This window comes from Oncorhynchus mykiss, chromosome 9 (assembly GCF_013265735.2).
Source record: "Oncorhynchus mykiss isolate Arlee chromosome 9, USDA_OmykA_1.1, whole genome shotgun sequence".
NCBI classification, from domain to species: Eukaryota; Metazoa; Chordata; class Actinopteri; order Salmoniformes; family Salmonidae; genus Oncorhynchus; species Oncorhynchus mykiss.
Window position 1 is genome coordinate 67,539,699 of NC_048573.1, and position 21,304 is coordinate 67,561,002.

The 21,304-nt window shown below is 44.1% G+C and overlaps 1 protein-coding gene across 1 annotated transcript; it reads right to left on the minus strand.

The window, feature by feature from the left end:
* Positions 1–3,368: 3,368 nt before the first annotated feature.
* LOC110532727 (rho-related GTP-binding protein Rho6) lies at positions 3,369–20,874 on the minus strand. Its single transcript, XM_036988787.1, has 5 exons — positions 20,626–20,874; positions 20,017–20,104; positions 6,609–6,718; positions 6,127–6,261; positions 3,369–3,635 (listed from the first exon to the last, which is right to left on the minus strand). Exons 1-5 carry the CDS (start codon positions 20,743–20,745, stop codon positions 3,390–3,392), a joined length of 699 nt encoding a protein of 232 aa, XP_036844682.1. The 5' UTR covers positions 20,746–20,874; the 3' UTR covers positions 3,369–3,389.
* Positions 20,875–21,304: the final 430 nt, after the last annotated feature.

Below are 21,304 nucleotides of genomic sequence, written 5' to 3' on the forward strand. Positions count from 1 at the left end.
TGAATCCAGGCTGTATCACAACCGGCTGTGAATGGGAGGTCCCATAAGGAGGCGTACAATTGGCCCAGCGTCCTCCGGGTTTGACCGGGGTAGTCCGTCATTGTAAATAAGAATTTGTTCTTAACTGACTGGCCCAGTTAAATAAAGGTGAAATAAAAATAAATAAACAGCTTGAAGATATGTGTTGTCAGTTCAATCATAAAAGCAACTAAAATGTATAACTTTGTAGTTAGGAAATAAGTACTGCAGCAGTGCCTGGTGCCAGTTACAAGCTTTATTAACAGAGCAAAATAAAGGACAGAAAGTCCAATGTCCAAAATAGAATTCAAACAAATATACATCTCAACCAAAAAAGCTACAAAAATAATAATAGCTATAATAACTATCAAATAAATATTCACATCAACAACAACATATTTGTCTTTCGTCGTTTGAATCAAACATTTCCCTGCGACATTCTTTAATGTCTTTAAAACATATTATAAAATAAGATTTGTACAATCAAACTATAACAGCGCATGCTAGGAGTAGGACTGCACTAATGTACCATACACTCGCTGCACTACACAATGACTGCCTGCATGTTAACTGATATGATCCATGAATTGTTTCTATATCAAAGACCTGAGCCCCTGTATGAGTTTGGAACTTGCAATTATAAGGAAACTCAAGAAAAAATATTCTGAATCCAAATTCCGATCAACCCTTGAGGTAGAAGCAGAATCTGCACTTCCATTGACTGTGGAAATGTCTCCTTGTACGTTACGCCCTCCTTTACTCCCTATCTGTGCAACGAACCAACCGATGAGCCATTCGGGAGTCTGGATTGGTTTCCTGTGTTGAACTGTTGCTAGGCAATGCTGAGGATTTCCAGTGTGTGACCAAGGAACTAGAGCCTTTGTGCAAATCAAATCACAGACTGACTGACCACCATGGGGGTCGTCCACAGCTCACCACATAGGTTAACAAACACTGTCTCAGTCACACACACATACACAAAAGGATTCAATTCAAGCTTTAATACCAAAATAAAGAGACACAAACCCCAAAATGAATCATGAAAAAAACACCTTCTTTCTTTGGCCAGCCTGCATGATTTTATTTTATTAGTAGTTCCTCTACCTCCCTAAATATTTCCAGATATTATATTTCCATATACCCTAGCCCCTTTTCACACATTGATTGTTAAAAGTGTTAAAAGTTAGGAGGCTTCCACATAACGTACCCCAAAGGAAAAAGCTTCAATAGTGCCAACAGTGACTAGAGCCGAACGTTTAAAACCAGATTCTCTCAGTCTCATTTCTTTAACTCACTCGTCTCCCAGCGATACTTCACAACTGATAGCATAGACTCACTGACATCTTCAAATAGCATTATTCCTCTTCATACTCAAATTCCAAACTCTTTAGTGGCACAGCGAGAGATGTCATTGGTTACCTTTACATACCAGTGGCTACTGACGAGACAGAAGCAGGGAAAGTGGAACCAGGTCGGACGCCATCTTGATTCTACAGCAGAAAGGATGGTTCAGTTTGTTTTGCTATACTGTATGTATATCCATGGAGTAGCAGCAGGATTTATTGGCCACTCGATCAGCTGACTTTGCATCACATTAAATCATTATTGCTTGATAGTTAAAGCCGAGATAGATCAATGCTGTACTGCACACACACAATTATAACCAAGAAGCAAACTATTAAAGCTGAAAAAGGGTCCTAGTTCAGTGACACATTGGACTGGACTGCCCTCCATGATGCTGGGACTTGAGGTGTAACAGAACAACGAGAGAAAGGGAAGGAAGAGTAGAAACATTTAGGAAGAGAGGAGACTAAATGAAGTGGAGGGCTACATTGTTGAACATTAAATAAATCAACAGCCATACTTCCAAAAATCAGGATGAAACTTAGGGGTTATTATTTGAATGGTGTAATGGAAACTGTATACTGTTTGATCATCGTTGATTATCAAAATACCAATACTGTGATGCTACACGCTCTTCTGTAGTAGGATTTCGTGAACTGGACATCACATTTCCCCAGTGGATTCAGCTAAGTTTTTAAGCAGCATCTTCTAGTTTCAAACAGACAGTCCTGTAAATAATCACCTCAAAGAATTGCAACACTGACCTGCCAACCATTACCAGACGTAACTTCACAGATCTCTTGACAGAACTGCATTAAACTGTGTTGTGCCTATGGCCCCGATTAAAACTATACCCCACTTCCTGGAAGTGTTTTTTTCTTCATCAAAGCACTCCTCATCAGACAATTCTCAGCTACAATCACATTGTTTTCTATCTCTGGAAGCACCAGTACATTCACATTGTTTTCTATCTCTGGAAGCACCAGTACATTCACATTGTTTTCTATCTCTGGAAGCACCAGTACATTCACATTGTTTTCTATCTCTGGAAGCACCAGTACATTCACATTGTTTTCTATCTCTGGAAGCACCAGTACATTATCATTGTTTTGTGACTTATCCATCCAATATCCATCTGTTCTGTACTTTTCCTCTGTAACCTGGTACTCCACTGACTGAGAGCAGATGGCTCACACTGGTGTCTGTCTGTCTGTGTGTATATCTGTCTGTCTGTCTGCCTGCTTGCCTGCCTGTCTGCTTGTCCGTTCGTCCGCCTGCCTGCTTGTCTGTCTGCCTGACACCTTCCTGTTCACGCAATCAGCCCTTATCCATCAAGTCCTCCTCTCCTCACGGCCGAGACAATGAGAAGTGTAATGGCCCTCTGTTCATGCTATGATCCCATCAAACACTCCTCTCTCCACATCTCTCTCAATCAGTCAGCCCCCGTTGGGCCTTAATCAAGAAGAGCACAAACACTGTTTGACCACTGATTTGCTCATGTTGCTACACCTTATAGTTGACACTCTGTAATACAGAGGGGATACAATTATCAGTAATGTCTGAGATATTATCATGCTCAATTTAGTTTGTTAAATAGGTATTTAATTGTCTTGAGAGGCATTTTTACATCCCAATGTTAAAGCTTTGTCACACGTTGCACATTTCTCCAATTTGGACAAATCAACATGTTCCTAAATAGTAGTGATGTCACACCATCATGGTTGCATACTGTAACAGGTGAGAAAAATGGTTCTCTGATGATCAAAAAGCCAAGTTACAGTAGTGAAAAAGATGAGATATGCACTGAAGAGTAGTTCAGGACAAGGTGTCCACCTGTTCTGAGTTTCTTTGACTTTGGGGGCGGGGGGGTCAGCATGGAGGAAGAGCCTTCTCATGATAAAGCTATCGTGATGAAACCAACCACACCTTCCCCGAACCAAACAGTCAAGGGGTTCTGGGGAATCGGAGCAGCGTGTTGGAAGGGAGTGAAAGCCCCCCCCCCCCCCCCCCCCCGCCCGGGTCTCCACTCACATGATGGAGCAGCTCTTGGTCTTCTCCTTCTTGAAGGTGGAGGAGAGCAGCTCGGAGCGGCTGGGGAGATGGAGGAGCCTCTTGGATAAGCGTTGAGTGGGGCTGGTCTTGGGGAGGGGCTGGAGCTTGTTGATGCAAGCCAGAGAGGCCGTACGGAACACACTGTGGATACTCTTCTCTGAGGTGAACGCGGAACACTCCAGGTAGGCCTCAGTACCAAGCTGCTTGGCCATGGAGGAACCCTGGGGAGGAAGGGGCAGAGGAGAGCGGCTGAGAGCTTATTCTGTTCCACACAATAGATTTCACCATACATCTCTATCTGAACAGGCCGTGTGTGTGTGTGTGTGTGTGTGTGTGTGTGTGTGTGTGTGTGTGTGTGTGTGTGTGTGTGTGTGTGTGTGTGTGTGTGTCAAGGTCTCCATCAGGAAAATGTGGCACCGGACATTTGACCGCCAACATTTTAATTTACCAGACATAAGAAATGTATGGACCCATATGCATTGGGTGTGTAACTTGATTAGTGCGTCCACCCACGCTGCTCAGCATGACAGAAATCACATTTAGAATACGGTAATTTATTCTTACAAATTCTGATGTTTTGAAGATGTTAGAATAAATGTTTAGAATACCTGTTTAGTTTTGTGCCGCATAATATCTATTAAAACATTCAGTATATGTTTTCAAAATGCATACTTCCTCAAGCAATACTGCAAAGTGGTGTGTGATGCGCTAATGAAGCCTGCCTTCTGTTGCTGTTTGATGCCGCATTCAAGACAAATGGGAACTTAGAAATCTAAGATTTCTGTCTTCAGTGCGTTCAAGACAACTGGGAAAGTAACTAGGTCTGACTGGGAAAAATCCAACTCGGAATTAAAACTCTGGACTTTCTGACCTGACGATCACTGACGTCATGATTTGACCTCGTAGAGGATTTTCCACTCAAAGGCTCTGCATCTGCATGCTGTACACGTGTGCCAATTTAATTCCACAAAACTATGCACATGAACCTATAGACCGCATGACCAGTCAAATGTACAGTGGGGAGAACAAGTATTTGATACACTGCCGATTTTGCAGGTTTTCCTACTTACAAAGCATGTAGAGGTCTGTTATTTTTATCATAGGTATACTTCAACTGTGAGAGACGGAATCTAAAACAAAAATCCAGAAATCACATTTTATGATTTTTAAGTAATTAATTTGCATTTTATTGCATGACATAAGTATTTGATCACCTACCAACCAGTAAGAATTCCGGCTCTCACAGACCTTTTCTTTAAGAATCCCTCCTGTTCTCCACCTGTATTAACTGCACCTGTTTGAACTCGTTACCTGTATAAAATACACCTGTCCACACACTCAATCAAACAGACTCCAACCTCTCCACAATGGCCAAGACCAGAGAGCTGTGTAAGGACATCAGGGATAAAATTGTAGACCTGCACAAGGCTGGGCTGGGCTACAGGACAATAGGCAAGCAGCTTGGTAAGAAGGCAACAACTGTTGGCGCAATTGTTAGAAAATGGAAGAAGTTCAAGAAGACGGTCAATCACCCTCGGTCTGGGGTTCCATGCAAGATCTCACCTCTTGGGGCATCAATGATCATGAGGAAGGTGAGGGATCAGCCAAGAACTACACGGCAGGACCTGGTCAATGACCTGAAGAGAGCTGGGACCACAGTCTCAAAGAAAACCATTAGTAACACAATAAGCCGTCATGGATTAAAATCCTGCAGCGCACGCAAGGTCCCCCTGCTCATGCCAGCGCATGTCCAGGCCCGTCTGAAGTTTGCCAATGATCATCTGGATGATCCAGAGGAGGAATGGGAGAAGGTCATGTGGTCTGATGAGACAAAAGTAGAGCTTTTTGGTCTAAACTCCCCTCGCCGTGTTTGGAGGAAGAAGAAGGATGAGTACAACCCCAAGAACACCATCCCAACCGTGAAGCATGGAGGTTGAAACATCATTCTTTGGGGATGCTTTTCTGCAAAGGGGACAGGACGACTGCACCGTATTGAGGGGAGGATGGATGGGGCCATGTATCGCAAGATCTTGGCCAACAACCTCCTTCCCTCAGTAAGGGGGCCCAAAACAACGACCCAAAACACACAGACAGGGCAACTAAGTAGTGGCTCCGTAAGAAGCATCTCAAGGTCCTGGAGAGCCCTAGCCAGTCTCCAGACCTGAACCCAATAGAAAATCTTTGGAGGGAGCTGAAAGTCCGTATTGCCCAGCGACAGCCCCGAAACCTGAAGGATCTGGAGAAGGTCTGTATGGAGGAGTGGGCCAAAATCCATGCTCCAGTGTGTGCAAACCTGGTCAAGAACTACAGGAAACATATGATCTCTGTAATTGCAAACAAAGGTTTCTGTACCAAATATTAAGTTCTGCTTTTCTGATGTATCAAATACTTATGTCATGCAATAAAATGCAAATTAATTACTTTAAAATCATACAATGTGATTTCTGGATTTTTGTTTTAGATTCCGTCTCACAGTTGAAGTGTACCTATGATAAAAATGACAGACCTCTACATGCTTTGTAAGTAGGAAAACCTGCAAAATCGGCAGTGTATCAAATACTTGTTCTCCCCACTGTATTTCCATTGACTGGTTTATCCATCAAGGCATTATTTGGCAATGTTTTTTTTCTTCTTCTCCCAGACAATTTTTTTAATCTGCTTTTTTTTAAAGTGAACAAAAACCCTGGCCTATGTGTGTCTTCTCAGTCTCACCTGCTCATGGGTGATGGGGACCTGTTTCTGATTGGACAGCTCCATCAGGGTGCAGACGTCTGTGCGCAGGTCGGTCTTACAGCCAATGAGAAGGATGCGTGTGCTGGGGCAGAAATCTAAGATCTCTGTCTTCCACTGGAGAGACAACAGAGCAGATATTTACCAACATGATAATGAACAAGTCATGATTTGGGGAAGTTAACCAAATTACAAATGTAATTCCCCTCATGATTCCCAAGATAAATAGTCTACGGACCTGGTGAATCACATAGCTATAAACTAAAACGCAGAAATATGTTGCCTGGTCTCTGTTTTGAATTGCAAGTTTTGAAAAGTCCAATAAAAGCCAGATGATTTGAGCCTGGTAGCTGGATTGAAAACATCTCTGGGGACTTGCAGACAGTTAGGAATACCGTTTAGAGAGAAAAAAGAGAGAGAAAAGAGAGAGACAGAAAGATAAAGTGAGAGATGGGAGCCATTACCTTCTTGAGCCCACAGTCGAAGGTGTCTGGGCGGCTGATGTCAAAACAGAGGAGCACCGCGTCAGAGTCACTGTAACAGAGAGGCCTCACATTGTCATAGTAGGGAGAACCTAGAGGAGAGGACAGAGACATGTTACAGACGCCCAGAACAACATTCAGATGTAGTAAAGGGAAGAACATATAGAAAAACAAAAATAGTTTGGTCTAACACCCTCACCAAATACTGTCCAAGGTAAATGATAGTAGACTCTTTTCTTTTAACAAGATAATGCAGAAAGGAGACATCATATCCAAGAAGAAACAACATTTAGTTGAGTGCAATAGAGAGAGTGAGAGAGAGAGAATGGAACATAAACATTTCGACATACCAATTAGGATCTGGCTAAAAATACTTGAATCTGTTATAGAACCCATTGCCCTTTATGGTTTTGAGGCCTGGGGTCCGCTCACCAACCAAGAATTCACAAAATGGGACAAAGGCCAAATTGAGACTCTGCATGCAGAATTCTGCAAAAATATCCTCCGTGTGCAACGTAAAACACAAAATAATGAATGCAGAGTAGAATTAGGCCGATACCGAGTAATGATCAAAATCCAGAAAAGAGACATTAAATTCTACAACCACCTAAAAGGAAGCGATTCCCAAACCTTCCATAACAAAGCCATCACCTACAGAGAGATGAACCTGGAGAAGAGTCCCCTAAGCAAGCTGGTCCTGGGGCTCTGTTCACAAATACAAACACACCCCACAGAGCCCCAGGACAGCAACACAATTAGACCCAACCAAATCATGAGAAAATAAAAAGATAATTACTTGACACATTTGAAAGAATTAACAAAAAAACTGAGCAAACTAGAATGCTATTTGGCCCTTAACAGAGAGTACACAGTGGCAGAATACCTGACCACTGTGACTGACCAAAACTTAAAGAAAGCTTTGACTATGTACAGACTCAGTGAGCATAGCCTTGCTATTGAGAAAGGCCACCGTAGGCAGACCTGGCTCTCAAGAGAAGACAGGTTATGTGCACACTGTCCACAAAATGAGGTGGAAACCGAGCTGCACTTCCTAACCTTCTGCCAAATGTATGACCATATTAGAGGCACACATTTCCCTGAGATTACACAGATCCACAAAGAATTTGAAAACAAATCAGATTTTGATAAAGTCCCATATCTATTGGGTGAAATACCAGTGTGACATCACAGCAGCAAGATTTGTGACCTGTTGCCACAAGAAAAGGGCAACCAGTGAAGAACAAACACCATTGTAAATACAACCCATATTTATGTTTATTTATTTCCCTTTTGTACTTTAACCATTTGCACATTGTTACAACACTGCATATACAGTGCCTTGCGAAATTATTCGGCCCCCTTGAACTTTGCGACCTTTTGCCACATTTCAGGCTTCAAACATGAAGATATAAAACTGTATTTTTTTGTGAAGAATCAACAACAAGTGGGACACAATCATGAAGTGGAACGACATTTATTGGATATTTCAAACTTTTTTAACAAATCAAAAACTGAAAAATTGGGCGTGCAAAATTATTCAGCCCCTTTACTTTCAGTGCAGCAAACTCTCTCCAGAAGTTCAGTGAGGATCTCTGAATGATCCAATGTTGACCTAAATGACTAATGATGATAAATACAATCCACCTGTGTGTAATCAAGTCTCCGTATAAATGCACCTGCACTGTGATAGTCTCAAAGGTCCGTTAAAAGCGCAGAGAGCATCATGAAGAACAAGGAACACACCAGGCAGGTCCGAGATACTGTTGTGAAGAAGTTTAAAGCCGGATTTGGATACAAAAAGATTTCCCAAGCTTTAAACATCCCAAGGAGCACTGTGCAAGCGATAATATTGAAATGGAAGGAGTATCAGACCACTGCAAATCTACCAAGACCTGGCCGTCCCTCTAAACTTTCAGCTCATACAAGGAGAATACTGATCAGAGATGCAGCCAAGAGGCCCATGATCACTCTGGATGAACTGCAGAGATCTACAGCTGAGGTGGGAGACTCTGTCCATAGGACAACAATCAGTCGTATATTGCACAAATCTGGCCTTTATGGAAGAGTGGCAAGAAGAAAGCCATTTCTTAAAGATATCCATAAAAAGTGTCAGTTAAAGTTTGCCACAAGCCACCTGGGAGACACACCAAACATGTGGAAGAAGGTGCTCTGGTCAGATGAAACCAAAATTGAACTTTTTGGCAACAATGCAAAACGTTATGTTTGGCGTAAAAGCAACACAGCTGAACACACCATCCCCACTGTCAAACATGGTGGTGGCAGCATCATGGTTTGGGTCTGCTTTTCTTCAGCAGGGACAGGGAAGATGGTTAAAATTGATGGGAAGATGGATTGAGCCAAATACAGGACCATTCTGGAAGAAAACCTGATGGAGTCTGCAAAAGACCTGAGACTGGGACAGAGATTTGTCTTCCAACGAGACAATGATCCAAAACATAAAGCAAAATCTACAATGAAATGGTTCAAAAATAAACATATCCAGGTGCTAGAATGGCCAAGTCAAAGTCCAGACCTGAATCCAATCGAGAATCTGTGGAAAGAACTGAAAACTGCTGTTCACAAATGCTCTCCATCCAACCTCACTGAGCTCGAGCTGTTTTGCAAGGAGGAATGGTAAAAAAATTCAGTCTCTCGATGTGCAATAGAGACAGACCCCAAGCGACTTACAGCTGTAATCGCAGCAAAAGGTGGCGCTACAAAGTATTAACTTAAGGGGGCTGAATAATTTTGCACGCCCAATTTTTCAGTTTTTGATTTGTTAAAAAAGTTTGAAATATCCAATAAATGTCGTTCCACTTCATGATTGTGTCCCACTTGTTGTTGATTCTTCACAAAAAAATACAGTTTTATATCTTTATGTTTGAATCCTGAAATGTGGCAAAAGGTCGCAAAGTTCAAGGGGGCCGAATACTTTCGCAAGGCACTGTATACATGATATTTAATTTGTAATGTCTTTATTCTTTTGGAACTTCTGTGAGTGTAATGTTTAATGTTCATTTGTATTGTTCATTTCACTTTAGTATATTATCTAATTCACATGCTTTGGCAATGTTAACATATCTTTCCCATGCCAATAAAGCCCCTTGAATTGAATTGAACTGAGTGAGATAGAGAGAGAGAGACAAGGAGACATATAGCGAGAGAGAAAGAGAGGACAGAGACCAGGGGTAATCTCTGAGGGGTGTCACTTCTCATGCTGAGCTGTACTTTGCTGTCCCTTTCCGCTCTCTCTTTTCTCTCCTCTCCTATCCTCCTCATCTCCTCCCTATCCTCCTCCTCTCCTTTGCTATCCTCCTCATCTCCTATCCTCCTCATCTCCTCCCTATCCTCCTCATCTCCTCCCTATCCTCCTCCTCTCCTCTCCTATCCTCCTCATCTCCTCCCCATCTCCTCCCTATCCTCCTCCTCTCCTCCCTATCCTCCTCCTCTCCTCCCTATCCTCCTCATCTCCTCTATATCCTCCTCATCTGCTATCTTCCTCCTCTCCTCCCTATCCTCCTCCCTATCCTCCTCCTCTCCTCCTCATCTCCTCCCTATCCTCCTCCTCTCCTCTCCTCTCCTCCTCATCTCCTCCCTATCCTCCTCCTCTCCTCTCCTATCCTCCTCATCTCCTCCCTATCCTCCTCCTCTCCTATCCTCCTCATCTCCTATCCTCCTCCTCTCCTCCCTATCCTCCTCATCTCCTATCCTCCTCCTCTCCTCCCTATCCTCCTCCTCTCCATCTCCTCTCCTATCCTCTACATCTCCTCCCTATCCTCCTCCTCTCCTCATCTCCTCTCCTATCCTCTACATCTCCTCCTTTCCTCCCTATCCACATCTCCTCCTCTCCTAGCTATCCTCCTCTCCTCTTCTATCCTCCTCCTCTCCTCCCTATCCTCCTATCGTCTCCTCCCCTCCTTCTCTTCTCTCCTCCCTTATCTCCTCTTCTCCCTTAACCTCCTCACCTCCCATCTCTTCTCCTCTCCTCCCTTATCCACCTCGCCGCTCCTCCCCATCCTCCTCTCCTCTCCTCCTTTATCCTCCTCTCCTCTCCCCTATTGGTGTTTCAGAGTGGGAGAAGATGACAATCAAGACACTAAATCCACATTTATATTTTTATCACTGGATTAAACAAGTGGAACAGAACAGCGAGGCTGGCTGGCTGGCTGGGAGCAGCAGAGCAGGCAGACGCTCCCACTCATGTACTCGGAATCCTTAAGCAACTACCCCCCATTCTCTCCGCCTCCCCCCTCTCGCCCCCTCTACACACCCCCTAGTCTTCCCTCCACTCAGCGCAGCGTAATACCTCCAGTCCCTCTGCCGTTACCACAGCAACAGCCTTGGAATCCTCTATCTGCATCAGGCGTTCCTCCCACCCCTCCTTAAAGGCTGGCCGCAACTGCCAATCATCTTACACACTGCTGTCCTGATGCCCACCCACCTACCCACCTACCCGCTCTACACAATTCTCTGTTAAAACAATGTTGGGGCACACACACATGCATGGAAACGCATGTTATCACGTATGCAGGCACACACAGTCACACATGCACTCACACAGTGGCACGCACACAGTCACACAGCCACACACGCAAACAAACACATCTTGGTTACTTGAGTCTCTCGCACTTGTTTATTGATTATATTTGTTATATTTGGCATCAGCGGAAGGTGACTCTTATCTCTTCATCTAGTTAGAAATGAGAGGCTTAGATGGATAATCATGTTAAGTCTGATTAAAAAGGGACTTCCAATTGGTATCTAATGGATATAATATATATATATATATATATCTTTCCACTTACGGTTATGTACACCATATACAATGGAACACATTCCTAATATTGAGTTGCACCCCCTTTTGCCCTCAGAACAGCCTCAATTCATCAGGGCATGGACTCTACAAGGTGTTAAAAGCATTCCACAGGGATGCTGGCCAATGTTGACTCCAATGCTTCCCACAGTTGTGTCAAGTTCGGATGGGACGTTAAACGGGTGTGTTGACTCTCTGAGGTCATTAAAGATCCCATGGCACTTATTGTAAGAGTAGGGGTGTTAACCCCGGTGTCCTGGCTAAATTCCCAATCTGGCCCTCAAACCATCACGGTCACCTAATAATCCCCAGTTTACAATTGGATCATTCATCCCCCTCCTCTCCCCTGTAACTATTCCCCAAGTCGTTGCTGCAAATGAGAACGTGTTCTCAGTCAACTTACCTGGTAAAATAACGGATAAATAAAACATGTAAAAAGTTGTCTGGATGTCCTTTGGGTGATGGACCATTATTGATACACACGGGAAACTGAAAAACCCAACAGCATTGCAGTTCTTGACACAAACCGGTGCTCCTGGCACCAACTACAATACCCCGTTCAAAGGCACATAAATATTTTGTCTTGCCAATTTACCCTCTGAATGACACACATACACAATCCATGTCTCAATTGTCTCAAGGCTTAAAAAACCTTCTTTAACCTGTCTCCCCATCTTCATCTACACCAGGTATTCCAAAACTGGTGTGCGCCATGCCGTCAGGGGTACGCTAAATAAATAAATTAAAAAATCACATTTCTAAACAGTCCATTTATATTTTCCAACGGGACTATATAAACTCAGCAAAAAAAGAAAAGTCCTCTCACTGTCAACTGCGTTTATTTTCTGCAAACTTAACATGTGTAAATATTTGTATGAACATAAGATTCAACAACTGAGACATAAACTGAACAAGTTCCAAAGACATGTGACTAACAGAAATGGAAAAATGTGTCCCTGAACAAAGGGGGGGGGGTCAAAATCTAAAGTAACAGTCAGTATCTGGTGTGGCCACCAGCTGCATTAAGTACTGCAGTGCATCTCCTCCTCGTGGACTGCACCAGATTTGCCCGTTCTTGCTGTGACATGTTACCCCACTCTTCCACCAAGGCACCTGCAAGTTCCTGGACATTTCTGGGGAGAATGGCCCTAGCCCTCACCCTCCGATCCAACAGGTCCCAGACGTGCTCAATGGGATTGAGCTCCGGGCTCTTCCCTGGCCACGGCAGAACACTGACATTCCTGTCTTGCTGGAAATCACGCACAGAACGAGCAGTATGGCTGGTGACATTGTCATGTTAGAGGGTCATGTCAGGATGAGCCTGCAGGAAGGGTACCACATGAGGGAGGAGGATGCCTTCCCTGTAACGCACAGCGTTGAGATTGCCTGCAATGACAACAAGCTCAGTCCGATGATGCTGTGACACACCGCCCCAGACCCTGAACGGACCCTCCACCTCCAAATCGATCCCTCTCCAGATTACTGGCCTCGGTAGAACGCTCATTCCTATGACGATAAACGCAAATATCGACCATCACCCCTGATGAGACAAAACCGCGACTCGTCAATGAAGAGCACTTTTTGCCAGTCCTGTCTAGTCTAGCGACGGTGGGTTTGTGCCCATAAGCGACGTTGTTGCTGGTGATGTCTGCCTTACAACAGGCCTACAAACACTCAGTCCAGTCTCTCTCAGCCTATTGCGGACAGTCTGAGCACTGATGGAGGGATTGTGCGTTCCTGGTGTAACTCGGGCATTTGTTGTTGCCATCCTGTACCTGTCCAGCAGGTGTGATGTTCGAATGTACAGATCCTGTGCAGGTGTTGTTACACGGGATCTGCCACTGTGAGGATGATCAGCTGTCTGTCCTGTCTCCCTGTAGTGCTGTCTTAGGCATCTCACAGTATGGACATTTATTTCCCTGGCCACATCTGCAGTCCTCATGCCTCCTTGCAGCATGACTAAGGCACGTTTACGCAGATGAGCAGGGACCCTGGGCATCTTTCTTTTGGTGTTTTTCAGAGTCAGTAGAAAGGCCTCTTTAGTGTCCTAAGATTTCATAATTGTGACCTTAATTGTCTACCGTCTGTAAGCTGTTAATGTCTTAACGACTGTTCCACAGGTGCATGTTCATTAATTGTCTATGGTTCATTGAGCATGGGAAACCGTGTTTAAACCCTTTACAATGAAGATCTGTGAAGTTATTTAGATTTTTACGGATTATCTTTGAAAGACAGGGTCCTGAAAAAGGTTTATTTGGGTGAGTTTTTTCTCTCGCCTCGTTTCACTGCCAAAAATAAAATTAAACCATCTAGTGTTCAGCGAAATAACAACACAATGTCAAATACAGGTAGCCTAGTCAAATAATTAACATCCAATCACATTAATCGTTACTCTCTCGCGGGAATTCCACTAACGGTCTGTATGTAGCCAAACGTACCTGTTGCTCATTCCGATTGCTCGAAGATGGATAAATGGTTAAAAAAAGTAGGGCCCGCGTCCATAGAGACACATACCTGCTCTACTGGTAGTACTGCTACTACCAGCGGTACTACACCTGCACCTGTCGATGACACAAGTTGTTCTGCTTCCACGAGCACATCCAGTGCTAACATCCGTAATTCTACATTTGTTGTTAGCCCAGCTAGCATGGACACTGACAGTTGTGAATCTGATGCAGCGGAAGAGCTACTGCCCCCTTACCCGGGAAAACACCAATCTACTGCCCCTTACCTGGGAAAGCACCAAGCTACTGCCCCTTACCTGGGAAAGCACCAAGCTACTGCCCCCTTACCTGGGAAAACACCAATCTACTGCCCCCTTACCCGGGAAAACACCAATCTACTGCCCCTTACCTGGGAAAGCACCAAGCTACTGCCCCTTACCCGGGAAAGCACCAATCTACTGCCCCTTACCTGGGAAAGCACCAAGCTACTGCCCCCTTACCTGGGAAAACACCAAGCTACTGCCCCCTTACCCGGGAAAGCACCAATCTACTGCCCCCTTACATGGGAAAGCACCAAGCTACTGCCCCCTTACCTGGGAAAACACCAAGCTACTGTCCCCTTACCCGGGAAAGCACCAAGCTACTGCCCCTTACCTGGGAAAGCACCAAGCTACTGCCCCTTACCTGGGAAAGCACCAAGCTACTGCCCCCTTACCCGGGAAAGCACCAAGCTACTGCCCCTTACCTGGGAAAACACCAAGCTACTGCCTCCTTACCTGGGAAAACACCAAGCTACTGCCTCCTTACCTGGGAAAACACCAAGCTACTGCCTCCTTACCTGGGAAAACACCAAGCTACTGCCCCTTACCTGGGAAAGCACCAAGCTACTGCCTCCTTACCTGGGAAAACACCAAGCTACTGCCCCCTTACCTGGGAAAACACCAAGCTACTGCCTCCTTACCCGGGAAAACACCAAGCTACTGCCTCCTTACCCGGGAAAACACCAAGCTACTGCCTCCTTACCCGGGAAAACACCAAGCTACTGCCTCCTTACCCGGGAAAACACCAAGCTACTGCGCCTTACCTGGGAAAACACTAAGCTACTGCCTCCTTACCTGGGAAAGCACCAAGCTACTGCCTCCTTACCTGGGAAAGCACCAAGCTACTGCGCCTTACCTGGGAAAACACCAAGCTACTGCCCCCTTACCTGGGAAAACACCAAGCTACTGCCCCCTTACCTGGGAAAACACCAAGCTACTGCCTCCTTACCTGGGAAAACACCAAGCTACTGCCCCCTTACCTGGGAAAACACCAAGCTACTGCCCCCTTACCTGGGAAAACACCAAGCTACTGCCCCTTACCTGGGAAAGCACCAAGCTACTGCCCCCTTACCTGGGAAAACACCAAGCTACTGCCTCCTTACCTGGGAAAGCACCAAGCTACTGCCTCCTTACCTGGGAAAGCACCAAGCTACTGCGCCTTACCTGGGAAAACACCAAGCTACTGCCCCTTACCTGGGAAAGCACCAAGCTACTGCCTCCTTACCCGGGAAAGCACCAAGCTACTGCCCCCTTACCTGGGAAAGCACCAAGCTACTGCCTCCTTACCCGGGAAAGCACCAAGCTACTGCCCCCTTACCTGGGAAAACACCAAGCTACTGCCCCTTACCTGGGAAAGCACCAAGCTACTGCGCCTTACCTGGGAAAACACCAAGCTACTGCCCCCTTACCTGGGAAAACACCAAGCTACTGCCCCTTACCTGGGAAAACACCAAGCTACTGCGCCTTACCTGGGAAAACACCAAGCTACTGCCCCCTTACCTGGGAAAACACCAAGCTACTGCCCCTTACCTGGGAAAGCACCAAGGTACTGCCTCCTTACCCGGGAAAGCACCAAGCTACTGCCCCCTTACCTGGGAAAGCACCAAGCTACTGCCTCCTTACCTGGGAAAGCACCAAGCTACTGCCCCCTTACCTGGGAAAACACCAAGCTACTGCCCCTTACCTGGGAAAGCACCAAGCTACTGCGCCTTACCTGGGAAAACACCAAGCTACTGCCCCCTTACCTGGGAAAACACCAAGCTACTGCCCCTTACCTGGGAAAACACCAAGCTACTGCCCCTTACCTGGGAAAACACCAAGCTACTGCCCCTTACCTGGGAAAGCACCAAGCTACTGCCTCCTTACCTGGGAAAACACCAAGCTACTGCCTCCTTACCTGGGAAAACACCAAGCTACTGCGCCTTACCTGGGAAAACACCAAGCTACTGCCTCCTTACCTGGGAAAGCACCGAACAACAGACAGGGACGTCAGACCATGGAAGAGGTGCAAACATGATGAGAACTACAATTATTTGGGTTTAATTACATTATTTTGGGAGCCTTTCCTCAGACACAATGTGTTAAATGTGCAAAAGTACTATCTCACAACTCATTGAAACCTTCGCTCTGGTGCAGACATTTAGAAACAAAACATAACAATTTGAAAAATATGCCATAGGAGGTTTTGAGTGAGAATAAAGATGACTTTCGAGTAGTAAGACATGTATAAAAGCAACAGATACCGTTCATAAGAAGGGGCTAGAAGTGTCTTATATGGTGAGTTACTGAGTGGCTAGGACAGGCAACCCCCATACTATTGTGGAGGACTTCATTCTTCCTGCTACCGTGGATATGGGTGGGACAATGCTGGGGGAAAAGGCCCAAAAAAACTATACAGACAATGACTTCATCAAACAACACTGTTTCACAACGCATCAGTGACATGGCAGGACATGTTTTGAAACAATTACTGCTTTGCATACAAGCCAGTGAACTCTATGCATTACAGCTGGATGAGTCAAGAGACGTGGTGGGCCTGGCACAGCTCCTGGTATATGTCCGTTACGTTTATGAGGGGGGGTCAATTAAGGAAGACATCCTCTTCAGCAAACCACTGGAAACCAGGACAACAGGAGATAATATTTTTAAAGTACTGGACAGCTTTGTGACATCAAATGGACTTTGGTGGTCAAGATGTGTTGGTATCTGTACTGATGGATGTGTTGGTATCTGTACTGATGGATGTGTTGGTATCTGTACTGATGGATGTGTTGGTATCTGTACTGATGGATGTGTTGGTATCTGTACTGATGGCGCAAAAGCCATGGCAGGGAGACATAGTGGAGTGGTAACATGCGTGGGACACTTGGCTACACTGCAGCATCCACTAAGAGGCTCTTGCTGCCAAGGGAATGCCTGACAGCTTGAAATACGTTTTGGACAATACACTGAAAATGGTTACCTTTGTTAAAGCAAGGCCCCTGAACTCTCGTGTATTTTCTGCACTAAGCAATGATACGGGCAGCGATCATGTAACGCTTTTACAACATACAGAAGTGACCTGGTTATTAAGGGGCAAAGTATTGACACGTTTTTTTTTATTGAGAGACAAGCTTAAAGTTTTCTTTACTGACCATCATTTTCACTTGTCTGACAGCTTGCATGATGACGAGTTTCTCACACGACTGGCCTATCTGGGTGATGTTTTTTCTCGCCTGAATGATCTGAATCTAGGATTACAGGGACTCTCCACAACTATATTGTGTGCGAGACAAAATTGATGCTATGATTAAGATATTGGAGCTCTTCTCTGTCTGCATTAACAAGGACAACACACAGGTCTTTCCATCATTGTATGAGTTTTTGTGTACAAATTAACTCAAGCTTACAGACAATGTCAAATGTAATATAGAGAAGAACCTGAGTGAGTTGGGTGAGTAATTACACAGGCACTTTCCTGAAACGGATTACACAAACAACTGGATTCGTTATCCCTTTCATGCCCTGCCTCCAGTCCACTTACCGATATCTGAACAAGAGAGCCTCATCGAAATTGCAACAAGCGGTTCTGTAAAAATTTAATTTAATCAGAAGCCACTGCCAAATTTCTGGATTGGGCAGCTCTCAGAGTATCCTGCCTTGGCAAATTGCAGTGATGCCCTTTACAACCACATACCTACATGAGAGGGCATTCTCAGCACTCACTAGCATGAAAACTAAATACAGGCACAGACTGTGTGTGGAAATGATTTAAGACTGAGACTCTCTCCAATATAACCCAACATTGCAGAGTTACAGTATGTGCATCATTTCAAGCACACCCTTCTCATTAACCTGTGGTGAGTTATTTACAATTTTCGATGAACAAATAAGGTTTTATATGTAAGATGGTTAAATAAAGAGCAACATTATTGATTATTATTATGTTATCATTTGTGCCCTGGTCCTATAAGAGCTCTTTGTCACTTCCCACGAGCCGGGTTGTAACAAAAACTCACACAAATTCTTATGTTTAATAAATGTATCGTATAGTGTGTGTGTGTGTGGCAGGCTTACAATGAGGCAAAAAACAATATTTGAGAGTGCGCTGACCCTGGTGTTAGAGGGGGTACAGCTGACCCTGATGCTAGAGGGGGTACACAGCTGACCCTGATGCTAGAGGGGGTACACAGCTGACCCTGATGCTAGAGGGGGTACACAGCTGGAGGTTGAATGTTTGAAGGAGTACAGGAATATAAAAAGTTTGGGAACCACTGATCTACACTGACTGAAGTGGATTTAACAAGTGGCATCATTTAGGGATCATAGCTTTCACCTGGATTCACCTGGTCAGTCTATGTCATGGAAAGAGCAGATGTTCTTAATGTTTTGTACACTCAGTGTATACCACACTAGCCGACAATGTCACCAGACATAACCAAGCTAATTTATTTACAATGTAATGTACAGAACAACACAAAAAGTAGCCACCCTTTGCCTTGATGACAGCTTTGCACACTCTTGGCAATCTCTCAACCAGCTTCATGAGGTAGTCACCTGGAATGCATTTCAATTAACAGGTGTGCCTTCTTAAAAGTTAATTTGTGGAAATTCGTTCCTTAATGCGTTTGAGCCATTCAGTTGTGTTGTGACAAGGTAGGGGTGGTATACAGAAGATAGCCCTATTTGGTAAAAGACCAAGTCCAAATTATGGCAAGAACAGCTCAAATAAGCGAAGCGAAACGACAGTCCATCATTACTTTAACACGTGAAGGTCAGTCAATCTGGAAAATGTCAAGAACTTTTAAAGTTTCTTCAAGTGCAGTCGCAAATGATGAAACTGGCTCTCATGAAGACCGCCACAGGAATGGGAGACTCAGAGTTACCTCTGCTGCAGTGGATAAGTTCATTAGAGTTACCTGCCTCAGAAATTGCTCACAGAGTTCAAGTAACAGACGCATCTCAACATCAGCTGTTCAGAGGAGACTACGTGAATCAGGCTTTCATGGTCGAATTTCTACAAAGAAACCACTACTAAAGGACACCAATAATAATAAGAAGACTTGCTTGGGCCAAGAAACATGAGCAATGGACAAAAGACCTGTGGAAATGTGTTCTTTGGTCTGGAGTCCAAATTGAAGATTTTTGGTTCCGACCACCGTGTCTTTGTGAGACGCGGTGTGGTTGAAACGGATGATCTCCACATGTGTGGTTCCCACCATAAAGCATGGAGGAGGAGGTGTTATGGTGGGGGGGGGGGGGATTTTTAGAAATTTTAGCAAATATATATTGAAAATGAAATGCATAAATATCTAATTTACTTTACTTAAGCATATGTGGGAACTCCTTCAAGACTGTTGGAAAAGCATTCCAGGTGAAGCTGGTTGAGAGAATGCCAAGAGTGTGCAAACCTGCCATCAAGACAAACTGTGGCTGTTTGGAGAATCTCAAATATAAATAATGTTTTGATTTGTTTAACACTTTTTTGATTACTACATGATTCCATGTGTTATTTCATAGTTTTATGTCTTCACTATTATTCTACAAAGTAGAATATATTTAATTAATAAATAAAAACCATTGAATGAGTAGGTGTTCTAAAGATTTTGACCAGTACTGTATATTCTGTTCTCAAAAGGAGGGCCCCTCAACAAGGTCTTACTCAGGGCTCTAAAAAGCTTGGTAAAATGTAGGCCACCGTGGCCAGTTCATATAGATCAGTGGATCTCAAAATGTTTAATGTACCACCAAGTTCGTTTTACTCTGCCTGGAGTACCCCTGCACTAGTGATAGCGGATATAGGTTGATGATATAGGGGGAGAGGATGTAGTTACCTGACGTGTCCCACAGACTGAGCTCCACACGCTGCTCCTCAAGTTCCAGACACGCTGTGTAGTTCTCAAACACTGTGGGAACATAAGTCTGAAGAGAGGAATGACATAGCAGTCTGTTAATATCCTCCCTGCTACAAGTGATGAACTTCATTTTCACAATTCAGATCTACATTAAAGTGAAATACAGTCTTCTAATACGACAATAGTAAACATTTGAGTGTAAACGAATTAGCAGGCTAGCCCAATAAAAATGAATGGAAAAAAATGATGCATGATCATATGTCTTTTTCAATGTGGTGATGAAACCCATTTCAACGTGGCGAAGATCAGAAGCCTACAGTAGAACATGTGATATAAGCCGATGTGAAAACTGTGAATTATTGGACATGCGCATCATGTAGTAGATACAGGCATCCTGGCCCGAAGCGGATGATGCTCTATCAGAAATGAATCCATCGTCAATTTATTCCCAACTTTTAAAAGAGCCGTTTATGAGGCTGATCAAATCCTCAGAAACATGTGCTCAATCAATATGGAATCTTTGCAGAACATGTATAATGTGTATCTTAAAATGATAGTATTGCAACAGGAGAACAAATATTCGCATACCTCTGGATAACAATCCTTCGCGAGGACTTGCAACATCGCAGTTTTTCCGCATTGAACATCCCCAACAAGAACCAGTTTACATCTCACCACCAACGGCTGTGGATTTCTCCTTTCCTTCATATTTGTAACAGTCAAGAACACAAGTCTTTATTAAAGAAAAAGAGTAAAAACGCGAAATCCAAAAGAAAAACGTCCTTGTTAGCGGTAGAGTACCGTAGCCTATTCTGAAGTGTGGTCTAGTCCTAGAAGGATCCTTGCATTTGATGTAATGAGAGTCAATACTGCGTCTCTTTATAGTGCGCTCCAACAGCCAATGGGCGCGCGGTTTTCCCGACTCTCTTGTATTTCTTTCACAGCCGCAGAGTTCTATTGTCCCTGACCGCTGAAATTAAATGGGTTATTTTGCCTTATGCCAGGTAGTTATAGAAATACAATTTTAAACATAAATAATCCACATCAAATTATTATGACTTTGTTTATGAGACAGTTTTTCTCTAGGGCTTCAAGTCAAGATGGCAATACATGTGCTGGAGAGATCCAAGTCCAACACAAATCTGAAAGAAAAACAAACTTTGTAACCCTAAACCTCACTATTTCCAATAGCAGTTATTTTAGCCTACCTGTTCATTTGCATTTCATTACACTCAAATAATATATGCAGGCTACTGTATTAGTATGT